A 21,853-nucleotide genomic window follows, 5' to 3' on the forward strand; every position below is an offset into this window, starting at 1 on the left:
TAGTATAAAAACATTAAACATGTTTTCAATGTGTCATTTCTTAGAGAAAAATTAAATAGTTTTAATACAACACTATGTTTCATTAAATAAGTTCTTAAACTTTTAATAAATAAATATTAACGAAGACGGTTGATCAGCCGATGAAAATGTACTGGTAGTTTTCTCTAATAATAATACAAGGTAGCACATGTGTCAGCATTGTCCACTAGGCAAGGCCACCACCCAGCAATAAGCTGCTTGGCTACGGAAGCAGCAATCTGTCTGGTGGCCACAGTGACAAAGGTGCACTTCTTTCTTACAGCATGTTGTCATTTCTAAATCACTTTTATAGTAACATTAATCCTGTATAGATACCTGTATACAGTAGATTTAATTTTTGCAGGCGAAAGAAAAATAAGTTTATAATGGAGATAAGGCCTTCAGTGTGTGTGTGTGTGTGTGTGTAATAATAATAATAATAATAATAATAATAATAATAATAATAATAATAATAATAATAATAATAATAATTAATGGCTTATAGAAAAGAGCATGGCAGCCAGAAGGCTGAAAATACAGTTACATAATTATGGTAATTGGGGTTGCTTTGATCCATACATTTGTCCATGAAAAAGAAAATAGGGACACAGAAGATTAAAACTTGATATCAAAATCATATACATAATTCATAGGATACACCATCTTTTTTTTTTAACTACATACCCATGGCCAGCAGGGTTGATGAAGTAGAAGCAACAGTGGACCCGGTTATCAACAATATGGCGACGATTTAAACCAGACTCATCTTGGAGATATCGTTCAAACTGATCGTTGATATACTGGATGATCGACTGAAAACTGAAATTTAGGAAAATAAAATTTAAATCCGTCTCCTAAAATTAAAAATAATAACAGTAATAATTTCAAGAGTCAGAAGTGGTTGGAGGAAGTTTAGGGAGTTGCTGCCTTTACTAATGGCAAGAGCATTTTCCCTCAGTGTGATGGGAAAGAAGTATACGGCGGATATGAGAAGTGCAACGTTGTATAGCAGTGAAATATAGGCAGTTAAAGAGGATGACACATGCAGGCTCGAGTGAGCTGATATAAAGCATGGTGAGGTGGATGTGCAATATGACACTGAAAGATAGGAAACCCTGTTCAGAGTTAAGAGGGCAGTCTGGTATTGAGAGTACCGTATGAAGTTATGGTGAAGTTTTGCATGTGAAGAGAATGGATGAGACCAAGTGGGCCAAGAGTTACACTAGACTAAACAAACATAGAGGGAAGGAGAGCTAAGAATAACATGGGGAGACGTTTTAAGTACTGTACAATAATGAAATTAGGGCAAAGAACCTAACAATAAAGGCTACAAGAGACTGTGCAGCATGGAGAACTGCCATCAGGTAATTGCGGCTAACCTATGTGAGTCGTGGAAAATGGGCGAAAAACATTGACGATGATGTGTGTGTAAGGCAGCTGAGTGGACACAGTGTTCCCTTCCTCTCTCAAGGGTCGTTGGTTCAATACCTGGGCAATCCAAGCCCACCAAGCAGTATTTTTTTTTTGTAATTCTGATTTTGTTAAAAATCTTACATTAGGTACTCCTAAACACACTGAATAAGAATTTGGGGTAAAAAAAATAGAATACCCCATATTTGCTGATGTATAACACACAATGAATTTTGAAGAGAAAATGTATTTCTGTGAATACCAGTGCAGGTCTATGGTAATTACTGGAAAGCTTCACTTTGTGTACTGGCAGTGTGTTTATTTAGATTGGTTAACACTCGCAAAACAATTGTGATTATAACATTTGATATATATTAAAAGTGGAAATACTAATACCAAAAAAAAAAATTCAAATAACCTTAAATCTTCACATTATGATATGTGGGAAACCACAGATGTTGTAATGCATGTTTTCATGTTTTCAGCCTCTGTTTAAACACTTCACAGGCTGACATCACACTTGCAATACACTGCAAGTGTAAGCAGAAGCTCATTCGTGACCTGCTCGCACATGCTGATTCCTCGGCAATATATATTACAGTAATCCCGTGTTTTCCGCGTTTTTTTAATTGCAGTTTTGACAATTTGCTGGTTTTTTACCATAAAATTATATATACTGTATATAAAATATCCTTTAAAAACAAAAATTTAAATTTTGCGCCCTTTTCGACATTCCCCTATGCGGTGCGACAAACAGACGCCACCTGTCCCACCTCAGACACCCGCTGCTCCGAGAAGCCTCAGTCCACACGTGCCTACCATACTGCGAACGCTACTGTGATTACCTCTTCTGTTTGTCCTCCCACGTGCATTCCACATGGCTCCAGGATACAAGCCAGTCCCATCAAAGGCAAATATTACTAGCAAAGACTCTAAAGTGACCAAGAGATCAAGAATAGTGATGAACATAACAGAAAAACAGTTTTATTGGACAGGCTCAGAGGTGGTATGAGCTATGGCTCGAGATGTGGTGAAGACTGACAATTCATTTGTGTCTTTTGTCAGAATACAAGTCTTCAAGTGGAGGAATGTGGGTGGATGAGGACTGACTGGCTGGCTGGTGTGACTGCGTGAGGGCGGGCAGACACCGGAACAGCAGGGAGAGGCTGGCAATGCGGGTGTTGCCGACCTCAGCGAACTATAATTTTTTTATTTACTTGTAAATAATTTTTTTTGGTATATAACTGTATTTACGTTTTTCCATTATTATATTACAACATGATTAGTTTCAAATAAAGATGTTAGTAAATGCCGGTACAGTGCATCAGTGATCAGTGTGACCACTGGGCCGTGAGTGGAGAGCACGGCGTGGTTATGTGCATGACCTACCTGAGCTGTTGGTGGCCACAGGTACAGTGATTCCTAAAAGAGTATTCACGGTTCTTGCTTTTAGCGGGGGTTTCAGGAACGTAATTCCCGCAAAAAAAACGGGATTACTGTACAATATTTGTAAGAAATGCAACGATAAACACGATTTAATGTACTGGAAAAGTATTTTTTTAACACAATTGACTTGTTCTTGGTGGCAAAACTGGATTGATCTTCAGAACAGTACATGAGCTCACACAGACAACCAACTGTTCCAAGTTTTTAGCCTGTCACCTTCAGTGTACAAGACACAGGGTGATTTCAAAGGGCATTTTTGAGGGGGGAAATGTGTCTTATACACCAGAAAATATGACAGCAATTAATTGTTCTAGTGACCCTAGAAGTAATCTCACTCCATAAAATTTCACATGTTTTCCCACTACTAATTACAGTACTGTATTCACTTTATGTCAAACCCTGCAGCTATGACCAAGAAGCTTGGTCATAGATCAAGCAGCTGGGTAAGAATGATCTCCCTGTAATACACAGTGAGTAAACTAGGTTACTACAAATGTTTGTAAAAAATAAATATTGTGATTCACATGAATACTCACCAGTCTGTATTATCAATGGCATCGCCATAACCTGGAGTGTCAACTACTGTCAATCTGACTTTCACACCCCGTTCTTCAATCTCAACTGTCGATACATCGATCTTCACTGTTTTCTCAATATTCTCTGAATATTGACCACGGAAAGTAAAAAATAAAGTGTTATCTTCACATAATGGTCATAGAAAACAAGCCGATCTACATTATAACTATATTATGTAATGTTCTTAAAATTGGGTCACACTCTACATGTCTAGCCTGGCCACAAGATAATGGAGACTGAAATCAATGAAAGGGCTGCAAATAAACAGTTACAAACATATACAGGGTAAGTATAGACACTTGAAGGCTTATGTTGGCTGCACCAAACTTTCATGACAAAAGACACACCATTCTAACCAATATGAAGTCTTACAACTGAGTACAATACAAATAAAGTTTGTGTCTGAAACTTTCAGAGTAGAACCAACTGCCATTGACATTAGTATTTTGTTAATTTTGTGTCCAAATCCATAATAACTTAGAAAGAAAATACCTGTACAAGAATGTGAGAACAAGTTATCATTATATATTTGTGTAAATACACTACCAGTACTAGCTGGAGAGAAAATGAGTACTGTCAACAGCTAATTTTATTTTTTTGCATATTTTTTTCAATAGCAATCAACAATATTTGATTAGTTTATAACCCCGAGACTTTTTTTCAAATTTCAAATAAAGATTAAAACATATTTTAATATGAGCCAATCCAAAGATCATCAAAGTAAAGTAGCCAACAAAATTAACTCCCTGAATATAGTAGCACAGTACATAAGTGATTTAGTTCACAAATTCCATGAAATCATTAAAATGGAAAAAAAGAAACCTGTAGGTGATTAAGGGATGAATTGTTCTCTGTAAAAATATTGGTATTTCTTATCACTGGTTCATTTTAATGTCGCAGAAGCGCCAGTAAAACTCCATTTACTGGTTTGTTACATACAGTAGTCCCAAACAGATCTTAAGAGCAACTGCTATCAGGCATGTACCAGTATAAATGAAACAACTTTCCAACACTAATGAATACAACTTTACCTTGAAGACCAATGTTCATTTCTCAACATTTAAGTAACAGATATAAAACCTGTGATTGTACAACAAAATACACCATTGGCTACAAAATGTAAGAATGACAATAGGTCCCACAGGCCTGGTGGCCTATTAGGGCAGTGTGAATACAGTACATTGTAATAAGTGACAAAAATGTATACAAGATGAAGCTTAATCTTGTCTCCTGGTTTTGTACTTCAACAGTGATAAGCTAAAAATTTATGAAATGCTGTACAGGATCTTGAAAATCCTTGATAACTTAAACCAATGGCAAAAACTTACCTTGAGCAGAGGCCAACACTCTGTCAGGGTAGAGGTCAGTGAGGAAGAGGGTGTTGATAAGTGTGGATTTACCTAAGCCACTCTCACCTGTTTAAGAGTACAGTACTGTTAAAACAGACAAAACCTTATTGTATATTATTTCAATAATATTTCTGAAAGGTAGTAGAGGCCTAACGTGAATAAATTTAGTGTTAAAAAACCAAGGTTGTTATAGTACGAAAACCTTATATGCACTGTACAGTACTGTATATTTATACAGTACAGTACAGGAATCTACCATATTCTATACAATAAAATATATTAAGCATAAAACAACAAATACAGATTTTATTAGATGCATGAATGATGGCATACTGTATACTGGATGAGCATGAAAATGTAACAAAAAAATGTACAATTAGGCACAACAATAACTCACTCACCTACTACCATCAAAGTAAACTCAAAACCTCTCTTTACAGATTTACGGTGGATCTGGTTTGGAAGATTCGCAAATCCAACATATCCTGGCATGTCTGGATTACTGAACTGGAAAACAGAATCAAAATGTTATATTAAATTACATAGCCTTAGAGCTACACATTTTTCACAATAAATTGTATTTGATATTTTTCACGCCACACTAAAGTTTGATTATGATTCGATCTTCCTATAAATTTTCATTCCTCATCAGATTTACAGTAATCATATGCCCAATTTTTGTGTTGTAAGCAAATTTACTCATACAGTACTGCTGTGAACATCTAGGTCTATGATATGAATAACAGTTCTTGAATGAGGGTATATGAAATAAAATTTTCACAAGAATGAAAAGACAAAAACAAAAACAAAAAATAAGAAAACCAAACTGGATAAACCAAGATTCCTGTTAAGGATTTGGATGATTCCCATCATCCCATTGTACCAGTAGCTTATGAAATACTTTCCCTCTAAAGAACAAATAATATTATAAAATGGGAACCTTAGGTGTTAAAAAACAGTAAAATTGTAGTTTTGGTCATCCCTTAACCTAACCTAATGTAACCTAACCTAGCCATAGAACCCAGGAACTATACCTAACCTAACCGAGGGGCTATTGATTCCAATGTTAAATTCCTAAGATTCACCGGATGACCGAAACTAAAATAATACTGAAAAAACAGCAAAGTATCACCACATTATTTGCAGGAATGAACCACTAGGTACTGCTTTGTGGTTCATTCCAATTAATAACAGAAACAGTTTAGTGATGTTTTGTTTAACCTACAAAACAGTAAAGGTGCAGAGGTAACAACCCATACCCTTTCCACACTAACCCGGCCCGTAAGCCCCGCCCCTCGTCTATTGCTACAAATAGCTGATTGGTTCCCCTGAGCGTCTTACCCCCACCACCCCAGACTGCATGTGTACACGCACGTATTTATATCGACCTTTTCTGATAAATATTTAAATTTTTCTAACATTTTCTCTGAAGTGGTAATGCCCCGAAATCATTTGCAGTTCGATAGCTCACATAATTATTTCACATTATTTTTGATAATAACAGGTCTGCTTACCAATTGTGAACACATTTAATTTGAGTCTTCTATGAACCAATCAGCCATTAGTATGGAAAAGGGGCGTGGCTTACGGGCCAGGTTAGTGTGGAAATACTTATTACGGTACCACCTCTTAAGGACCCCCACTGAAGAAAGTCTAACGATTTTCTTGGGTTCTCCTTAAGTTTTACTTTGCTGTCCATACATATGATAAAACACTGTAAACCTGTATGCTGATTTCACAAAATAATAAAAAAGTAAGTATTTTTTTCCTTCTTCCACAAACTGATGGGTATTCTGAAGACAAGAACAAATGTTTTAATGGGCACATTAGTTAAAATAAATCAACATAGCACAAAATAAACTTCAAACTTACCTAGCACACAATACTAACCAATGATCTTGAAGGGAAATGGGTCAAACTTAATATTAACCTACACCTTCTTGACTCAACACTTTAGCACGATAAGGGGGATTCAACTTGCCACTGGTAGTATGGTTATCTAATCTCTACCTTGAGTTAAGACTTTGAAGCAACTGATAGACAGCTACAACATAATCTATAAGACGGGGATAACACTCTACACGGTGACCTACTATGCAACAGGCCCGAGGTTCTAATAAGGTAAGCGGGGTCTTAAAACATGCTGGGGACTAACAACCTCTCAAGTCTCATACCGTATCAGTAGACATAACGTGACTCCCAGGAAGAGGGATCGGTGAGGGTTGTTAAAACACACACACACACACTAGCTGGGGAGGTGATCGGTTGTGTTGATGAATCACCAAGTTCCTCTCTGATTTGTTGACAAACGCACACTGTTGCCCCCGATGTCAAATGAGAAACTGTGGCTAAACTCCCTAAAAACTATATAATGGTGACAGTAACTAAATGATTTGCATTATATTTTGTAGTATAAAGTATTAACGATAATTTTTTTTTAATTATATCTGGTATTTCTGTCTGTAAAGTATTTTTGCACAAGGATCTTAATTTGATCAGAGAGATGTGGTAACTGGTGGCGGGAGATGGGTGTGGCAGAGGCGGCCAGGCTTTCCGGTTAACAGATCTTCTTCTGCACCCGGAAATACCACTTATTGTGTTGGATATATTTAAAATACACAGATGAAAAATTTAATATCTTTCATGAATTAAATCGCCACTAATTAACGTCAAACATGACAATAAACGAAGCAAAGTTCAAAGATATTCACCATGAAAAAACAACAGGAATAAATCCACGTGATATCACATTTCTTACATCAACTATTCGCAAATCTATGCAGGTCAAGGCTACGTGATATACGAAAATTTCACACAAGGATTCAATCGATTTTTAAAGATATATGACTTATAATTACCGGTAGCTAATGAAAAGTTCCAGTCGAAAACAAAAAGTTGTACTCGCAACTTTCTAAGCCTAAAATGATCCAGTTTCACCCAACACTACAACAAAACTGACAAGTGTTGCACATTATCCTGACAACACCTCGTACGATAATTATGCTTCTTGCAACTTTCTTGCTTTTCTAGGTTAATCGACTTTTTTGTTTGCCATTGTTTGTATAACTGTACTGTCTATGTTCAAACTCAACCAATATGAATATGCTTGTGGATTTTACTGAATATCTATCTAGCTAACTGAAGATGTAAAAATTAATTCACCTTCCTGCATGAGTTATGCAAGAGCACAAAGTTAACATACAAAATTCTCAAAGTTACACAGGGACTTGAACAAGCTGGCACAAGCCACCAGACAAAACTAAGATATATATATATATATATATATATATATATATATATATATATATATATATATATATATATATATATATATATATATATATATATATATTTTATAAAGTTCTTGTACCTTAATACTATCTCTTAACCTATGTTCAGTGATTTGATATTAACTTTGAATGTTAGCTTTGTGTTTCAGCTTAAGCCAACCAGTTAAGTGCTTTCTTGCCTCTACGGACCACAGGGAGTAATATTAGTAGTATGGTAATTTCTGAATACGGACACAGGCTTACATTAACAGAAAATAATTGTTGCATGATTTATTTACATCAATCCCTATAATCTGAAAAAAACAACATATATAGTATCTTATTCCTAAACCCAAAAGTGCTTTACAACTTGTCTCTTAAAAGCCAGACGACCAACGAGAGGCGGCGCAACAAATGAAAAAACAACAACTTAGACTTAGGAATTATAAGCCGTACATTTAAATAAATAAAAATAAGAAAATGCTCCCTAAACCATATTAGTTTCGGTAAAGCCTAAGTTTCGGACCATAATCCTTCTGGTGATGAAGCCTAGTTTTTCCGACTGTTTTTTTTATGTTTTATTCGATTTTGATATTGATTTTCGTCGGAAATCAATATCAAAATCGAATAAAACACATAAAAAAACAGTCGGAAAAACTAGACTTCATCACCAGAATGATTTTGAGACCAAACATAACCTAACCAAACAAACCTAACCAAACTTAGCCCCTGACGTCACGGTCGACACACGCTAACGTGGACGAAGGGCGACCCATGTACAGAGGGAAGATGAAAAATAACTTAATTTTTTAAGGTAAACACACCACATATCTCGATTATTATTCCTTTGCGACAGAAGTGCCAGAGAAGAAATGTCTAATTTGGCGAGTTAGACCCTACCTCCAGAAAGACTTAACATCCCTAGAAAAGGCGCAACACAGAGCGACTAAGATGATTCCTGAAGTATATCATCTCGACGATCTAAATAGATTTACAACTAACAACTCTCACACAAGACACAATAGGGCAGATCTCAAAGAGGCATTCAAAATCCTGAGCCCAGGCCACTTTTCCTGATGCCTCGCACCACTAACACGAGAGGACACAACTTCAAGCTCGCTAGGATGTTATGCAGGACAAATCTTAGGAAATACTGTACTTGTTCATACGGAGGAACATTGTGAGAGGAAGCTAAATCAAGCAAATAAGCTAGTAGGTGTTATAAGAAGGGCGTTCACTATTAAACCTCATTGGTACTGTTACACCGTCTGGTCCCCGAGATATCCTAGACATTGTGAATTAATTGAAAGTGCTCAAAAGAGGGCCATTAGACTGGTGCCTGAATCACGGCACCTCAGGTACCCAGAGAGATTAGAACACCTGCAACTGCCTATCTTATACTATAGGCGGGCAAGGGACTTAACACAAGTCTGTAAACACATCAGAGGTCATTACTCAGTCCAGTGTTCATTACTGGAATTGGTGGATGCCTGCCCCACCAGGGGTCACAACTTAAGGCTGAAGAAGCCTCAAGTTAAGAAAATTGTCAGGGCAATTTTAGGGGGAGTAAGAGTTAAGAACTTTGGAACAATCTGCCAGAGTGTTGTGACGGCACCGAGTGAGTTCATTCAAGACCAGACTTGACCAACACTGCAGCAGGTTCAGATACATTCAGGAGCCAGTGCATGCCCGGTACAGTACTTGCCAACTGTGTGTAATGGAGACGTGATCAACCACCCAAGCGGCTAACAGGTCCATCAGTGATGAAGAGGATAAATTAAAGTGGTACACCTTTGGAACAATCTACTGGCTCAAACTGTGGAATAGAAAACAGTAAATAGCCCCTGACAAGACTATCAAGAACAACGGAGGGATCCTACACAGACCACAGGCCATCTTTCCTCGGCATGGCCACCTCAAGTTTGAGTGGACCTTAGGTAAATAAAATAAATAAGGTAAATCACGACTCTGGTGTAAATAGAAATGTAACCAAAACGTACCTAACTTAGTGGTATAGTTACAGAGGACGTGTGCAGTAACTTCATTGTGGCGACAGTCCTCTAAAGTTGGTGCCTTAACTGTGACATGAATAAAAAATAGCTCTAAAAACTTACTGGATTTTTCTTGACCTTGACACATCGCCCCGGGCTGACAGGACTGTTGGGTGAGCGAGGACTGGGCAGCGGGCTTATGTACGGTGATGACGTCATCTCTTCCTCCTGTCACCAGTTCACAAAAATAATAATAATTTTAGTGGCAGCTTTGTGCAAAAAAACAAACAAAGAAATTAAATATAAATAATCAATGCAGATTAACACAAATAACTACAGCTAAGGAATAAAAATAATACAGTAATAGTTTTATTGAAACCCATAATTTTATCCCATCAATTATAGCCTACCTGTATAGGAAATATAAATAAATAATAAGATTTAAAAAGTTGTTTCGAGTAAGCATTTAGAGTTTAACTAAAATTATTATCAGTGTACATCCGGGCACACTAGCTAATGAACTATACGGTGTAAAACATGAAATATATTACACATAATATAAAAATAATAGTATCGACAACAATAAAAATGCCAAGGAAATAAAATACTAAATAATGAATAACGATGAAATCCAACAAACATCTTTGGTATCTAGATAATGAAATACATTCTCTGTGTGATTGTCTTTATGGAAGTTTCATTTTCATTTCCACAGTTTTGAAGAAAGACCGAAATTTGGTAGGGAGGTGTGGGGTGACTGAGGGATGGGTCGTGTAGCCTACTATCTCTCTTGTCACACGTCCCGGTAACTCAACTGGATAAAGATAAATTTTGACTCCGTAGAACCCTTATTAACTTATTTTACTTATCTATGTTACGTTACGTGGGGGTGAATATAATTTATTTTATTTTTATGTGAGTCACTTACTTCTGTTACTAATTTGTAGGCTGTATGTATACCTCAGTGTGTTCCGAACTAGTGGCAGTGTTACGTATACTGTGCTCACATCACTGTAATTCTAAATGACGTTTTGATTTACCCAACGATGGTCCAGTTGTTTCTCAAAGGTCAATACGCTTGGTGACCTCGTGTAAGACCCTCGTAGACGTGTACTGTACGTTAATCATCCCCCTCACCCTCCCTCACCCTCCCCTCACCTCTCACTGGGGATAACAGAACACATCCCTTCATGGTCGAGTTCTCATGCAATTTGGTAGCCATTTTGGGTGTCAACTCTGCGTAGTAGAAGACACTAACCAATTAGAGGGTTAGGTTAGGTTAGGTTAGGGTTAAGGGTGGCTAATCTTCAGGTGTTCCTACAAAGCCAACGTAAAAACCAGCTGCCTTAGGATTTATGTAGGAGAGATGGTGGAAAATATGGCGTCGAAGTTGAACTGAGACTCTTGGGTATAACACACACACACACACACACACACACACACACACACACACACACACACACACACACACACACACACACACACACACACACACGTTTCCTTATCGCAAGTTACGGAGAGGAGAAGAAAAACGGAACCCAGCAAACAAAAAGAGGGGGGGGGGACAAACAAGCAAGAGAGGACTGGTGGTGATGGGGGCAAGGGGGGGGGTGAGGGAGGGTGAGGGAGGGGGTGAGGGGAGGGGTGAGGGAGGGGTGAGGAGGGGGGAGAGGAAGCAAGGGCGTGTTGGGTTGCCGACTGGTCATGCCACGCGACCCACCCCCTCCCACCTCCTCCTAAGGAACCTGTTGTGTGGAGGAGGAGATACTCAGGAAACATGGCACCAAGACGTAACGTATTAAGATTGAGTGAATTTTAATGGTTAGGTTAGGTTAGGTTAGGGGAATAGTAAGACCAGGGACCCGTTTAATTAGTCACCTCACCTGTGTGTGTGTGTGTGTGTGTGTGTGTGTGTGTGTGTGTGTGTTTATCTTCATTATTAACAAACCAAAACACATGTTCTAGATTTACACAATCGTACACCAGTAAAACCTCTCTCTCACACACACACACACTCAACCACACACACACTCAACCACACACACACTCAACCACACACACACTCAACCACACACACACACTCAACCACACACACACACTCAACCACACACACACACTCAACCACACACACACTCAACCACACACACTCTTTTGGTTATCTGTCAGAGTTAAATACTTCAGTCAGACCAACAGTGTAAAGTAAATCTTTCTTCCACTCAGAATTACTGTACAGAATAAGACACCAACCACGACACTCTCTTGTATGCATGACCACGACACTCTCTTGTATGCATAACCACGACACTCCCTTGTATGCATAACCACGACACTCTCTTGTATACATAACCACGACACTCCTTTGTATGCATAACCACGACACTCTCTTGTATACATAACCACGACACTCCTTTGTATGCATAACCACGACACACTCTTGTATACATAACCACGACACTCCCTTGCATACATAACCACGACACTCCCTTGCATACATAACCACTACACTCCCTTATATACATAACCACGACACTCCCTTATATACATAACCACGACACTCCCTTATATACATAACCACTACACTCTCTTGTACACATAAATAGTTTCCTTATTTAAATTCTGTTTTCAAATCCACGTCTTCGCAGATTTTTTTTTAGAATAATCGAGAATTTAACTGTAGTATTTTTACGTATTTCAATTAGTTTCATCTCCCACTGTGTTCATGGATCAGCTGAAGATTAGCCCCACCCCCTTCAGCTGATGTCACTTGGAGATTAAACACTTTTATCGCTGGTTAGGTAAGGTTAGGTTATGATATGATTAGATTATGTTATGTTATGTTATCGTAAGGATGTTAGGTTAGGTTATGATATGATTAGATTATGTTATGTTATGTTATCGTAAAGATGTTTAATCTTTAGGTGAAATAAACTGGGGTGCCAATCTTCAGGTGATCTATTTCTTTAATGTTAGTTTGTTATGATATTTTCTTATTGTAATACAGGATAAAGTATAACAGTTATGTAAATCTCCATAATGTTACGAGAGCGAGATATACGGACAGAGAGAGGGGGGGTGACAGAGGGCAAGAGAGAACCTAAAGCGGTGACAAGGACAGGATGTTACTGTGATACACGACTGATTGTTACGGCAGGAGAGTTGAAACGCGAGAGAGAGAGAGAGAGACAGAGAGACAGAACAGCAACACGTAAACCACATGCTGGTATACGACATGATTTGTCTCTCAATCAACAATAACATCAACCTATATACGCGTCTCTCTTCTCTATTGTATATTCAAAGTCTGGATGGACAACGATCACAAACCTACATTAAGATTCCCTGATATAAAACGAAAACAAAAAATAAGAGTCTCAGTGACGCCAGCTTTTCTATTGAGAGTCGCCTGCTGACTAATTTAGGACCGCGGGAGTCACAACCCTACCGGCAGCAGGAACACCTCGTCATATGTGGTACCTAACTTCCTCCTCTTAACCCCTAGCCTGGAGCCGTCCTCGTACACCACAACAGTGCTCTCTCTACCTGTCATGATAAACACCCTGGTATACAGTGACGGGAAGTGCCTAAACGCAGTAAAGTAAAATTAACTAAACGACCGGAAATAACTGAAAACGTCCACATCGTAAGAAAATTTATATCGTAGCTCCAACAAAAAGAGTAAATACGTATTTCAGATACGTCAGAATACATGATATCCAAATGAGATTGGTAGAAATGAATGTCGATATACAGTATGTTTGGCCTGAAGAGTGAGTCTGAGAAGGAGTATTGTGTGGCGTTATAATGTAAGGTGGAGACAGTTGCCAGGCTCAACTCTCACTGTACTGTACTGTAGGTGGTCGTAAAACTGCAATGAAAAAGAATGACAATCGTGTTGATACCTATATACTGTACACCCAAGACAGTGACAGCAGCACACACACATCTCCCAGAGCATTTCAACAAGGTCATTACCCCGCCACCACTAACAGTACCTCCCCTACTACTCTCCCCCACCACCACTCAACAGCATCTCCCACTACTCTCCCCCCACCACCGCCAACAGTACATCCTCCCTACTACTCTTCCCCCACCACCACTCAACAGCACCTCCCTACTACTCTACCCCACCACCACCTCAACAGTACCTCCCCACTACTCTAATCTCACCACCACAACAGTACCTCCCCCCACTACTCTTCCCCACCACCACTAACAGTACCTCCCCTACTACTCTTCCCCACCACCACCAATGCACTCCTCCCTACTACTCCCCCCCTGCCACCGCTAACAGTACCTCCCCTACTACTCTCCCCCACCACCACCAACAGCACCTCCCCACTACTCTCCCCTGCCACCGCGAACAGCACCTCCCCCACCACTCTCCCCCACCACCACTAACAGTACCTCCCTACTACCTCCCCCACCACCACCACTAACAGTACTCCCCCACTACCTCACCACCACTAACAGTACTCCCCTCTACTACTTCCCCACCACCACAAACAGTGCAATTTCCCCTACTACTCTCCCCCACCACCACTAACAGTACCTCCCCTACTACTTCTCCCCTGCCACCGCTAACAGTACCTCCCTACTACTCTCCCCGATAGTCTTAACTCACATAAGAGGCGTGACGTAAGAAACAACACCAGGAGTATTATGGCAATCATCTTAGCTTGGTCAACTTAATGGTGACCGTCTCCACTCGGTGTCACGTCGTCTTGTTTATCAGTCAAGTTAAATCGTAAACGGCGTTGATCCGAGGTGCGTGACGATGAATGACGTGGGACAGACCGACCGCTGTGTGTAAAAGAGGCTTCAAATGGACCCCTTCTCCACTAACAAGAGGGTCCCGTCAGCGCCTCAATGCCACAGGGAGGTAAATATTTTGACAACGTTGAATTGTACATGCTCTCATTTCTCTTATCTAAATGACACAACACTGATGCAGGTCTCCCATTATCTCTCTCAAATAACACATCGATCTCTCTATATTTTCTTCATTAAAAAATAAATATATAGTACACAAACCTCACAGACTCATCCCCACATGATAAACTCCAACACTCCCCCATCCCCACGTTATAAACTCCAACACTCCCCCATCCCCACGTTATAAACTCCAACACTCCCCCATCCCCACGTTATAAACTCCAACTCATCCCCACATGATAAACTCCAACACTCCCCCATCCCCACGTTATAAACTCCAACACTCCCTCATCCCCACGTTATAAACTCCAACACTCCCCCATCCCCACGTTATAAACTCCAACACTCCCCCATCCCCACGTTATAAACTCCAACACTCCCTCATCCCCACGTTATAAACTCCAACACTCCCTCATCCCCACGTTATAAACTCCAACACTCCCTCATCCCCACGTTATAAACTCCAACACTCCCTCATCCCCACGTTAACATCCTCATAAACGACAATATCACTGGATTTTCTTGTCTTTAACAACAGATAATCATCGGAGTTTCCACACTGTCACGTTTCTCTGGTGCACGAGGAGATCTCTCGATACTGCTGGCGTCTCCTTAAAGTACGAGGCGACATTATTCTGAGCGTGGCGACCTAGTGTGCTCGGACGGTGCCACCCTTCATACCTTAATACAGTGTACAGTACAGTGGGTTGACTTTCGCATCATCACGCCTCTTTCTCACGCCAGGTAAGAGAGTGCTTGATTAATGTGAGTGTGTGTGTGTGTGTGTGTGTGTGAGCTCAGGGGAGGGTATTTATGCAATCATGTGTGTGGGTATATGGCTGTGTGTGCACGCATGCGTTTTATGTGTTTGTGAATATGCGTGTATGTTAATGTATGTTATTTTTGTGTGGGGGAGCACCAATGGTGGAGTCATGACCCCGCCCTCCCCCTTGATCATTCTGGTATGTGTTTGTTGGTGATTAAATTTGTATATGAGTGTAGGAGGTGCTTGGGCTCGCACGTGTGTGTGTGTGTGTGTGTGTGTGTTGTGTAGACAAGATATGCAACAGATTGGTCGTGACTGGCAGACAGACAGAGAGGCAACACAGTGACTCGTGTGTGTGGTTGTCGACTCACCACTCTCCCAGCCTCCACCACCACCGCCGCCACCAGCAGATTCACGGCTCCTGGACGCTCGAGCGGAGTCCTAGTTGGGGTATATCCAGGTATTGTGAGTGTGTGTGTGTGTGTGTGTGTCGAGGCAGCGAGACCCTACACTTGCGCTCGACACAACTGCCGCGGGTACACTGATACACCTCTACTGCACCACCAGGAAGAACAAGAGGTGACGATCACGCCGCGTCGGGTGTGTCTGTCTGTGTCAGCCGCTACTGAGGTGTCCTCCTCTCTTATCAGCTGGGTCGTCCACATCGTCACTGATCCGTACGTTATATCTTATCTCCTTGGGATTAAGAAAACGTCCCTTGGTGGTGTAAGTTCGGAGTCCATTACCAACGTCATTTTCGATGGTATGGGGCGAGATAATTCAGGTAGGACAGGTTCCCGTTTCGTCGTCAGTTTGAGGGAGATGTAACGTACGAGACTTAGAGAATCCGGGACGTGACCTTTCACTGCCCTGCCGATGTGCGGAGAGGAAGCCGGCACGGGGCACGGAGGAGGAGGAGGAGAGAAAGGGTACAGAAGTAAAGAGAAAGTTGAAGAACTAGTGTGAAGAAAACGGAGGAGATAGAAAATGAATTAATGTGATAGGCTGCCTCAGGGATCATCACCTGCTGACGGCGACGTGACAGTGTAGAGTTTATGTCGATGCAAGTTTACAGTCATGTGCTTATGTGTATGTACAGTATAATGGTTACCCCTGGTGGTCGAGGATGGTCACCTTGATGTGAGTTTGTTTAACTTAAAGGTGTCGAGGCTGCCGTCAACACAACAACCACACCCTGGGTTTGGGAGGTGACTCGGTGTCAAGGAGTAACTCAGGAAGACCGGACACTTGCCAACTGCACTGGCGAACCCTTATCCCCAGAACACGACCCAAAATCAATTATCATTTGGATCCTAATTACTGTTATGCAAACAAAAACACAACGCAAAGAAACTTGCCCATAGTTTCATACTTCCCGAGTATCTAACCCAGGACCACTCACTTGCGAGGCGAGTAAAGGTCGTAAAGAATATGTATAAATACTACATATACTATACTATCACACACACACACACACACACACACACACACACACACACACACACACACACGTGTACAGCAGAGATAATAAACAACAAAACATTAGAGATATGTTACACACGCACACACACATACACACAAAGGCATCTATATCCATCCACACACACAGAGGCCTATATGCCCCACCTACACCACACACGGAGGCATCTATGCCCCCCACACACGGAGGCATCTATGTCCCACCCACACACACAAAGAGGCATTTATGCCTTCCCAAACAGAGGAATCTATACACACACACACACTCACACTGAGGGCAGGTAAGGGGAGGTCTGCCAGTAGTGTTTTTGTCAGCAACACTAAACATTTCCTGTGAGTCACCACAACACAACAATAGCATTACATGTCAACAATTAAAAGACCGTCTGGTAACCTCTGCCCCCCACACACACAAACACACACACACACACACTACATTTCCTGCCACCAGGCCCACCACACACACACACACATTTTGTCACACTCTTTCATCGTCCAACATACACACCGCACTCTCTACTACCACAAACACTTCCACACCGTCTAAACAGTCCACAACCACACACCGCATGCACGAACACACCCACCCACACACCACTGCTTCCCACGCACGCATCACACTCTCTGCACACACTCTACTCCTTCCCACATATTATCCCCACTACCCACATCACCCTCCTCACCACCCACACACCCTCCTCTACCCACACACTCTCCTCCTACCCACACGCCCTCCTCACCCTTACCTCCTCGCCCCACACACACCTTCCTCACCACCACACCCCTCCTCACCACCCACACACTCCCTCACCACCCACATCACCCTCCTCACCACCACCTTATCTCCACCACCCACACAACCTCCTCACCACCCCACACACCTCTCCCTCACGGCCTCACACACCCTCCTCACCACCCCCACACCCTCTCTACACACACACCCTCCTCTACCCACATCCCCACCCTCCTCCACCCCACACCCTCCCTCACCACCCCACATCACCCTCCTCACCACCCACACACTCTCCTCACGACCCACACACCCTCCTCACCACCCACACAACCTCCTCACCACCCACACACTCTCCTCACGACCCACACACCCTCCTCACCACCCACACACCCTCCTCACCACCCACATCACCCACCACAGTTTCACCACAGTACCTAACACAGTGATGAAATTGTCATTGTGAAATACTGTACAAAATGACTACTGTATCCCAAGCGTCTTGTTTGAATGGCCGATTTAGTCAAGCTTACGACACAAAGCTTTAACCTTCTCAAGCATATGACATACAGATTTCACCTTCTCAAGCTTATGACACAGCTTTAACCTTCTCAAGTATGTGACACAGATTTCACCTCGTTAAGCTTATGACACACAAATTTCACCTCGTTAAGCTTATGACAGATTTCACATCGTTAAGCTTATGACACACAGGTAAGTGGAGTTAAATTTATCCAACAGAGTTCAACGCTCCGGTGCAGTGCTGTGACGGCGGGCGAGGTCAATTACACCTGCCACCACACCTCTACACCCACCACCACCACACCTTGTTATCTACCACCCACCACACCTCTATACCTACCTCACCACCACACATCTACACTCCACCACCGCCCACACATTCTTCCCCACACCCACCACCACCACACTCCCACCACCCACCACACTTACACTCCACCCACCACCACACTTAGCACTCACCCCACCCACCACACCTCTACACCCACCACCACCATTGGTCTCTACACCCACCACCACCACACCTCTACACTCCACCACCCACCACACCCTGGTTACACTCCACCACCACCACACCTCACACCACCACCACCACACATCTACACTCACCACCACCACCACACATTCCACACCACCACCACCACCTCTACACCCACCACCCACCACACCTCTACACCACCACACCCACCACACCTCTACATCTCCACCACCACCACACTCCTACACTCCACCACCACCACACTCTACACTCCACCACCACCACACCACACCTACCTCCACCACCACCACATTTCTTACACTCCACCACCACTCATTATTTTCACATCTCCACCACTCAATTAATATCTACTTCTACACCTACCACTACACCTGTAATGAGAAATATAATGAGAAATATGCCTACTTGAGGGAGAGAAACAGGAGGAATACAGAGGTGAGGAAACACAGAATAACAGGATGAAATGATTGATGACTTCAGATAGAGGAAGACAACAATAAATAAGTGGCTGGGAACCTTTCAGAAGCTGTAGGTAGGGAGGCAGTGGGCTGGTAGGCAGGTTAGTGGCTGGTAGGTAGGTTAGTGGGCTGGTAGGTAGTAAGGTTAGTGGGATGGTAGATAGGTTAGTGGGTTGTGGTAGGTAGGTTAGTGATGGTAGGTAGTGGTTGGTAGGCAGGTTAGTGGTTGCAGGATAGGTTAGTGGGTTGGTAGGTGGTTAGTGGGATGGTAGATAGGTTAGTGGGCTGGTAGGTAGGTTAGTGGGCTGGTAGGTAGGTTAGTGGGCTGGTAGATAGGTTAGTGGGATGGTAGGTAGGTTAGTGGGATGGTAGGTGTTATGGGTTGGTAGATAGGTTAGGTGGGCTGGGTAGATAGGTTAGTGGTTGGTAGATAGGTTAGGTGGGATGGTAGGTAGGTTAGTGGGTTGGTAGATAGGTTAGGGGTGGGGCTGGTAGGTAGGTTAGTGGCTGGTAGATAGGTTAGGGGTGGGATGGTAGGTGGTATAGTGCTGGTAGGTAGGTTAGTGGGGCTGGTAGGGTGCCAGTGGGGCTGCAGGCAGGTTAGTGGGCTGGTAGGTAAGCTAGTGGCATGGCAGGCAGGTTAAGGGCTGGCAGGCAGGTTAGTGGCTGGTAGGCAGGTTAGCAGGTTGGCAGGTTAGTGGGCTGGCAGGTGTCTGGTAGGCTGGCAGGTAGGTTAGGGATGGTAGGCAGGTGTTAGTGGGATGGTAGGTAGGTTAGTGGGATGGTAGGTAGGTTAGTGGGCTGTGGGTAGGTAGGTTAGTGGGCTGGTAGGTTAGTGGGATGGTAGGTAGGTTAGTGTTGTAGGTAGGTTAGTGGGCTGGTAGGGGAGGTTAGTGGCTGGCAGGTAGGTTAGTGGGCTGGGTAGGTAGTTAGTGGGTTGGTAGGTAGTTGAAGGTGGGCTTGTAGGTAGGCTAGTGGGCTGGTAGGTAGGTTAGTAGGTTGGCAGGTAGGTTAGTGGGCTGGCAGGTAGGCTCTGTAGGCTGGTAGGTAGGTTAGTGGGATGGCAGGTAGGTTAGTGGGATGGTAGGTAGGTTAGTGGGATGGTAGGTAGGTTAGTGGGGCTGGTAGGTAGGTTCGTAGGCTGGTAGGTAGGTTAGTGGGTGCAGGCAGGTTAGTGGATGGCAGGCAGGTTAGGTGGCCGGGTAGGGCAGGTTAGTGTGCTGGCAGGCAGGTTAGTGGCAGGTGTTTAGCAGTGGTTGGCAGGTTGAAGGGGCCGGGCAGATAGGTTAGTGGGGTTGGCAGGTAAGTTAGTGGGCTGGGTAGGTTAGTGGGCTGGTAGGTAGGTTAGTGGGCTGGTAGGTAGGTTAGTGGGCCAGTAGGTAGGTTAGTGGGCTGGTAGGTTAGTGGGCTGGGTAGGTAAGCAGTGGGCTGGTAGGTAGGCAGTGGGGATGGTAGGTGGGTGTTAGTGGGCTGGTAGATAGGTTAGTGGGATGGTAGGTAGGTTAGTGGGATGGTAGGTAGGTTAGTGGGGTTGGTAGGTAGGCATAGGTGGCTGTGTGACAGGTTAGTGGGATGGTAGGTAGGTTAGTAGGCTGGTAGTTAGGTTAGTGGGATGGGTAGGTAGGTTAGTAGGCTGGTAGTTAGGTTAGTGGATGGTAGGTAGGTTAGTGATGGTGTGTAGGTTAGTAGGCTGGCAGGTAGGTTAGTGGGCTGGTAGTTAGGTTAGTGGCCGGGTAAGCAGGTTAGTGGGCTGGCAGATAGGTTAGTGGGCTGGGTAGATAGGTTAGTGGGCTGGCAGATAGGTTAGTGGGTTGGCAGGTAGGTTAGTGGCTGGTAGATAGGTTAGTGGGCTGGTAGGGTAGGTTAGTGGGCTGGGTAGGTAGCTTAGTGGGCTGGGTAGATAGGTTAGTGGGCTGGTAGGTAGGTTAGTGGGCTGGTAGAGGTTAGGGGCTGGTAGGTAGGTTAGTGGGTTGGTAGATAGGTTAGTGGGCTGGTAGGGGAAGTAGTGGGCTGGTAGGGTAGGTTAGTGGCTGGTAGGTGGTTAGTGGGCTGGGTAGATAGGTTAGTGGGCTGGTAGATAGTTAGTGGGCTGGTAACAGGTTAGTGGGTTGGTAGATAGGGGTTAGTGGGCTGGTAGGTAGGTTAGTGGGCTAGTAGGTAGGTTAGTGGGCTGGTAGATAGGTTAGTGGGCTGGTAGATAGGTTAGTGAGCTGGTACAGGTTAGTGGGCTGGTAGACAGGTTAGTGGGGTTGGCAGACAGGTTAGTGGCTGGTAGGCAGGTTAGTGGGCCAGGTGGGTTAGTGGCCAGTAGGTAGGTTAGTGGGCTGGTAGGTAGGTTAGTGTGCTGGTAGGTGCAGGCGGGGCTGGCAGGCAGGTTAGTGGCTGGTAGGCAGGTTAGGTGGGCTGGCAGG

At 42.9% G+C, this 21,853-nt stretch overlaps 1 protein-coding gene across 7 annotated transcripts in view; it reads right to left on the reverse strand.

Moving 5' to 3' along the window:
• The window catches only part of LOC121853153 (septin-2B-like), a 44,309-nt gene that overhangs the window by 13,791 nt on the left and 8,665 nt on the right, over window positions 1-21,853 (reverse strand). For 3 of the 7 annotated variants that reach the window (XM_042347106.1, XM_042347112.1, XM_042347105.1), the window contains exons 2-6: window positions 10,183-10,287; window positions 5,201-5,306; window positions 4,779-4,865; window positions 3,411-3,534; window positions 703-837 (exon numbers count right to left, since the gene is read on the reverse strand). In XM_042347106.1, the coding sequence (XP_042203040.1) occupies window positions 703-837; window positions 3,411-3,534; window positions 4,779-4,865; window positions 5,201-5,306; window positions 10,183-10,278 (548 nt within the window). In that variant the 5' untranslated portion in view covers window positions 10,279-10,287. Of the gene's footprint in view, window positions 1-702; window positions 838-3,410; window positions 3,535-4,778; window positions 4,866-5,200; window positions 5,307-6,671; window positions 6,793-6,973; window positions 7,131-10,182; window positions 10,288-16,128; window positions 16,281-21,853 lie in introns of those variants that run through there. The other 4 variants (XM_042347107.1, XM_042347108.1, XM_042347109.1 and 1 more) reach the window with 4 other exon arrangements.

This window comes from Homarus americanus, unplaced genomic scaffold (assembly GCF_018991925.1).
Source record: "Homarus americanus isolate GMGI-L3 unplaced genomic scaffold, GMGI_Hamer_2.0 scaffold32871, whole genome shotgun sequence".
In the NCBI taxonomy this organism is placed as follows: Eukaryota; Metazoa; Arthropoda; class Malacostraca; order Decapoda; family Nephropidae; genus Homarus; species Homarus americanus.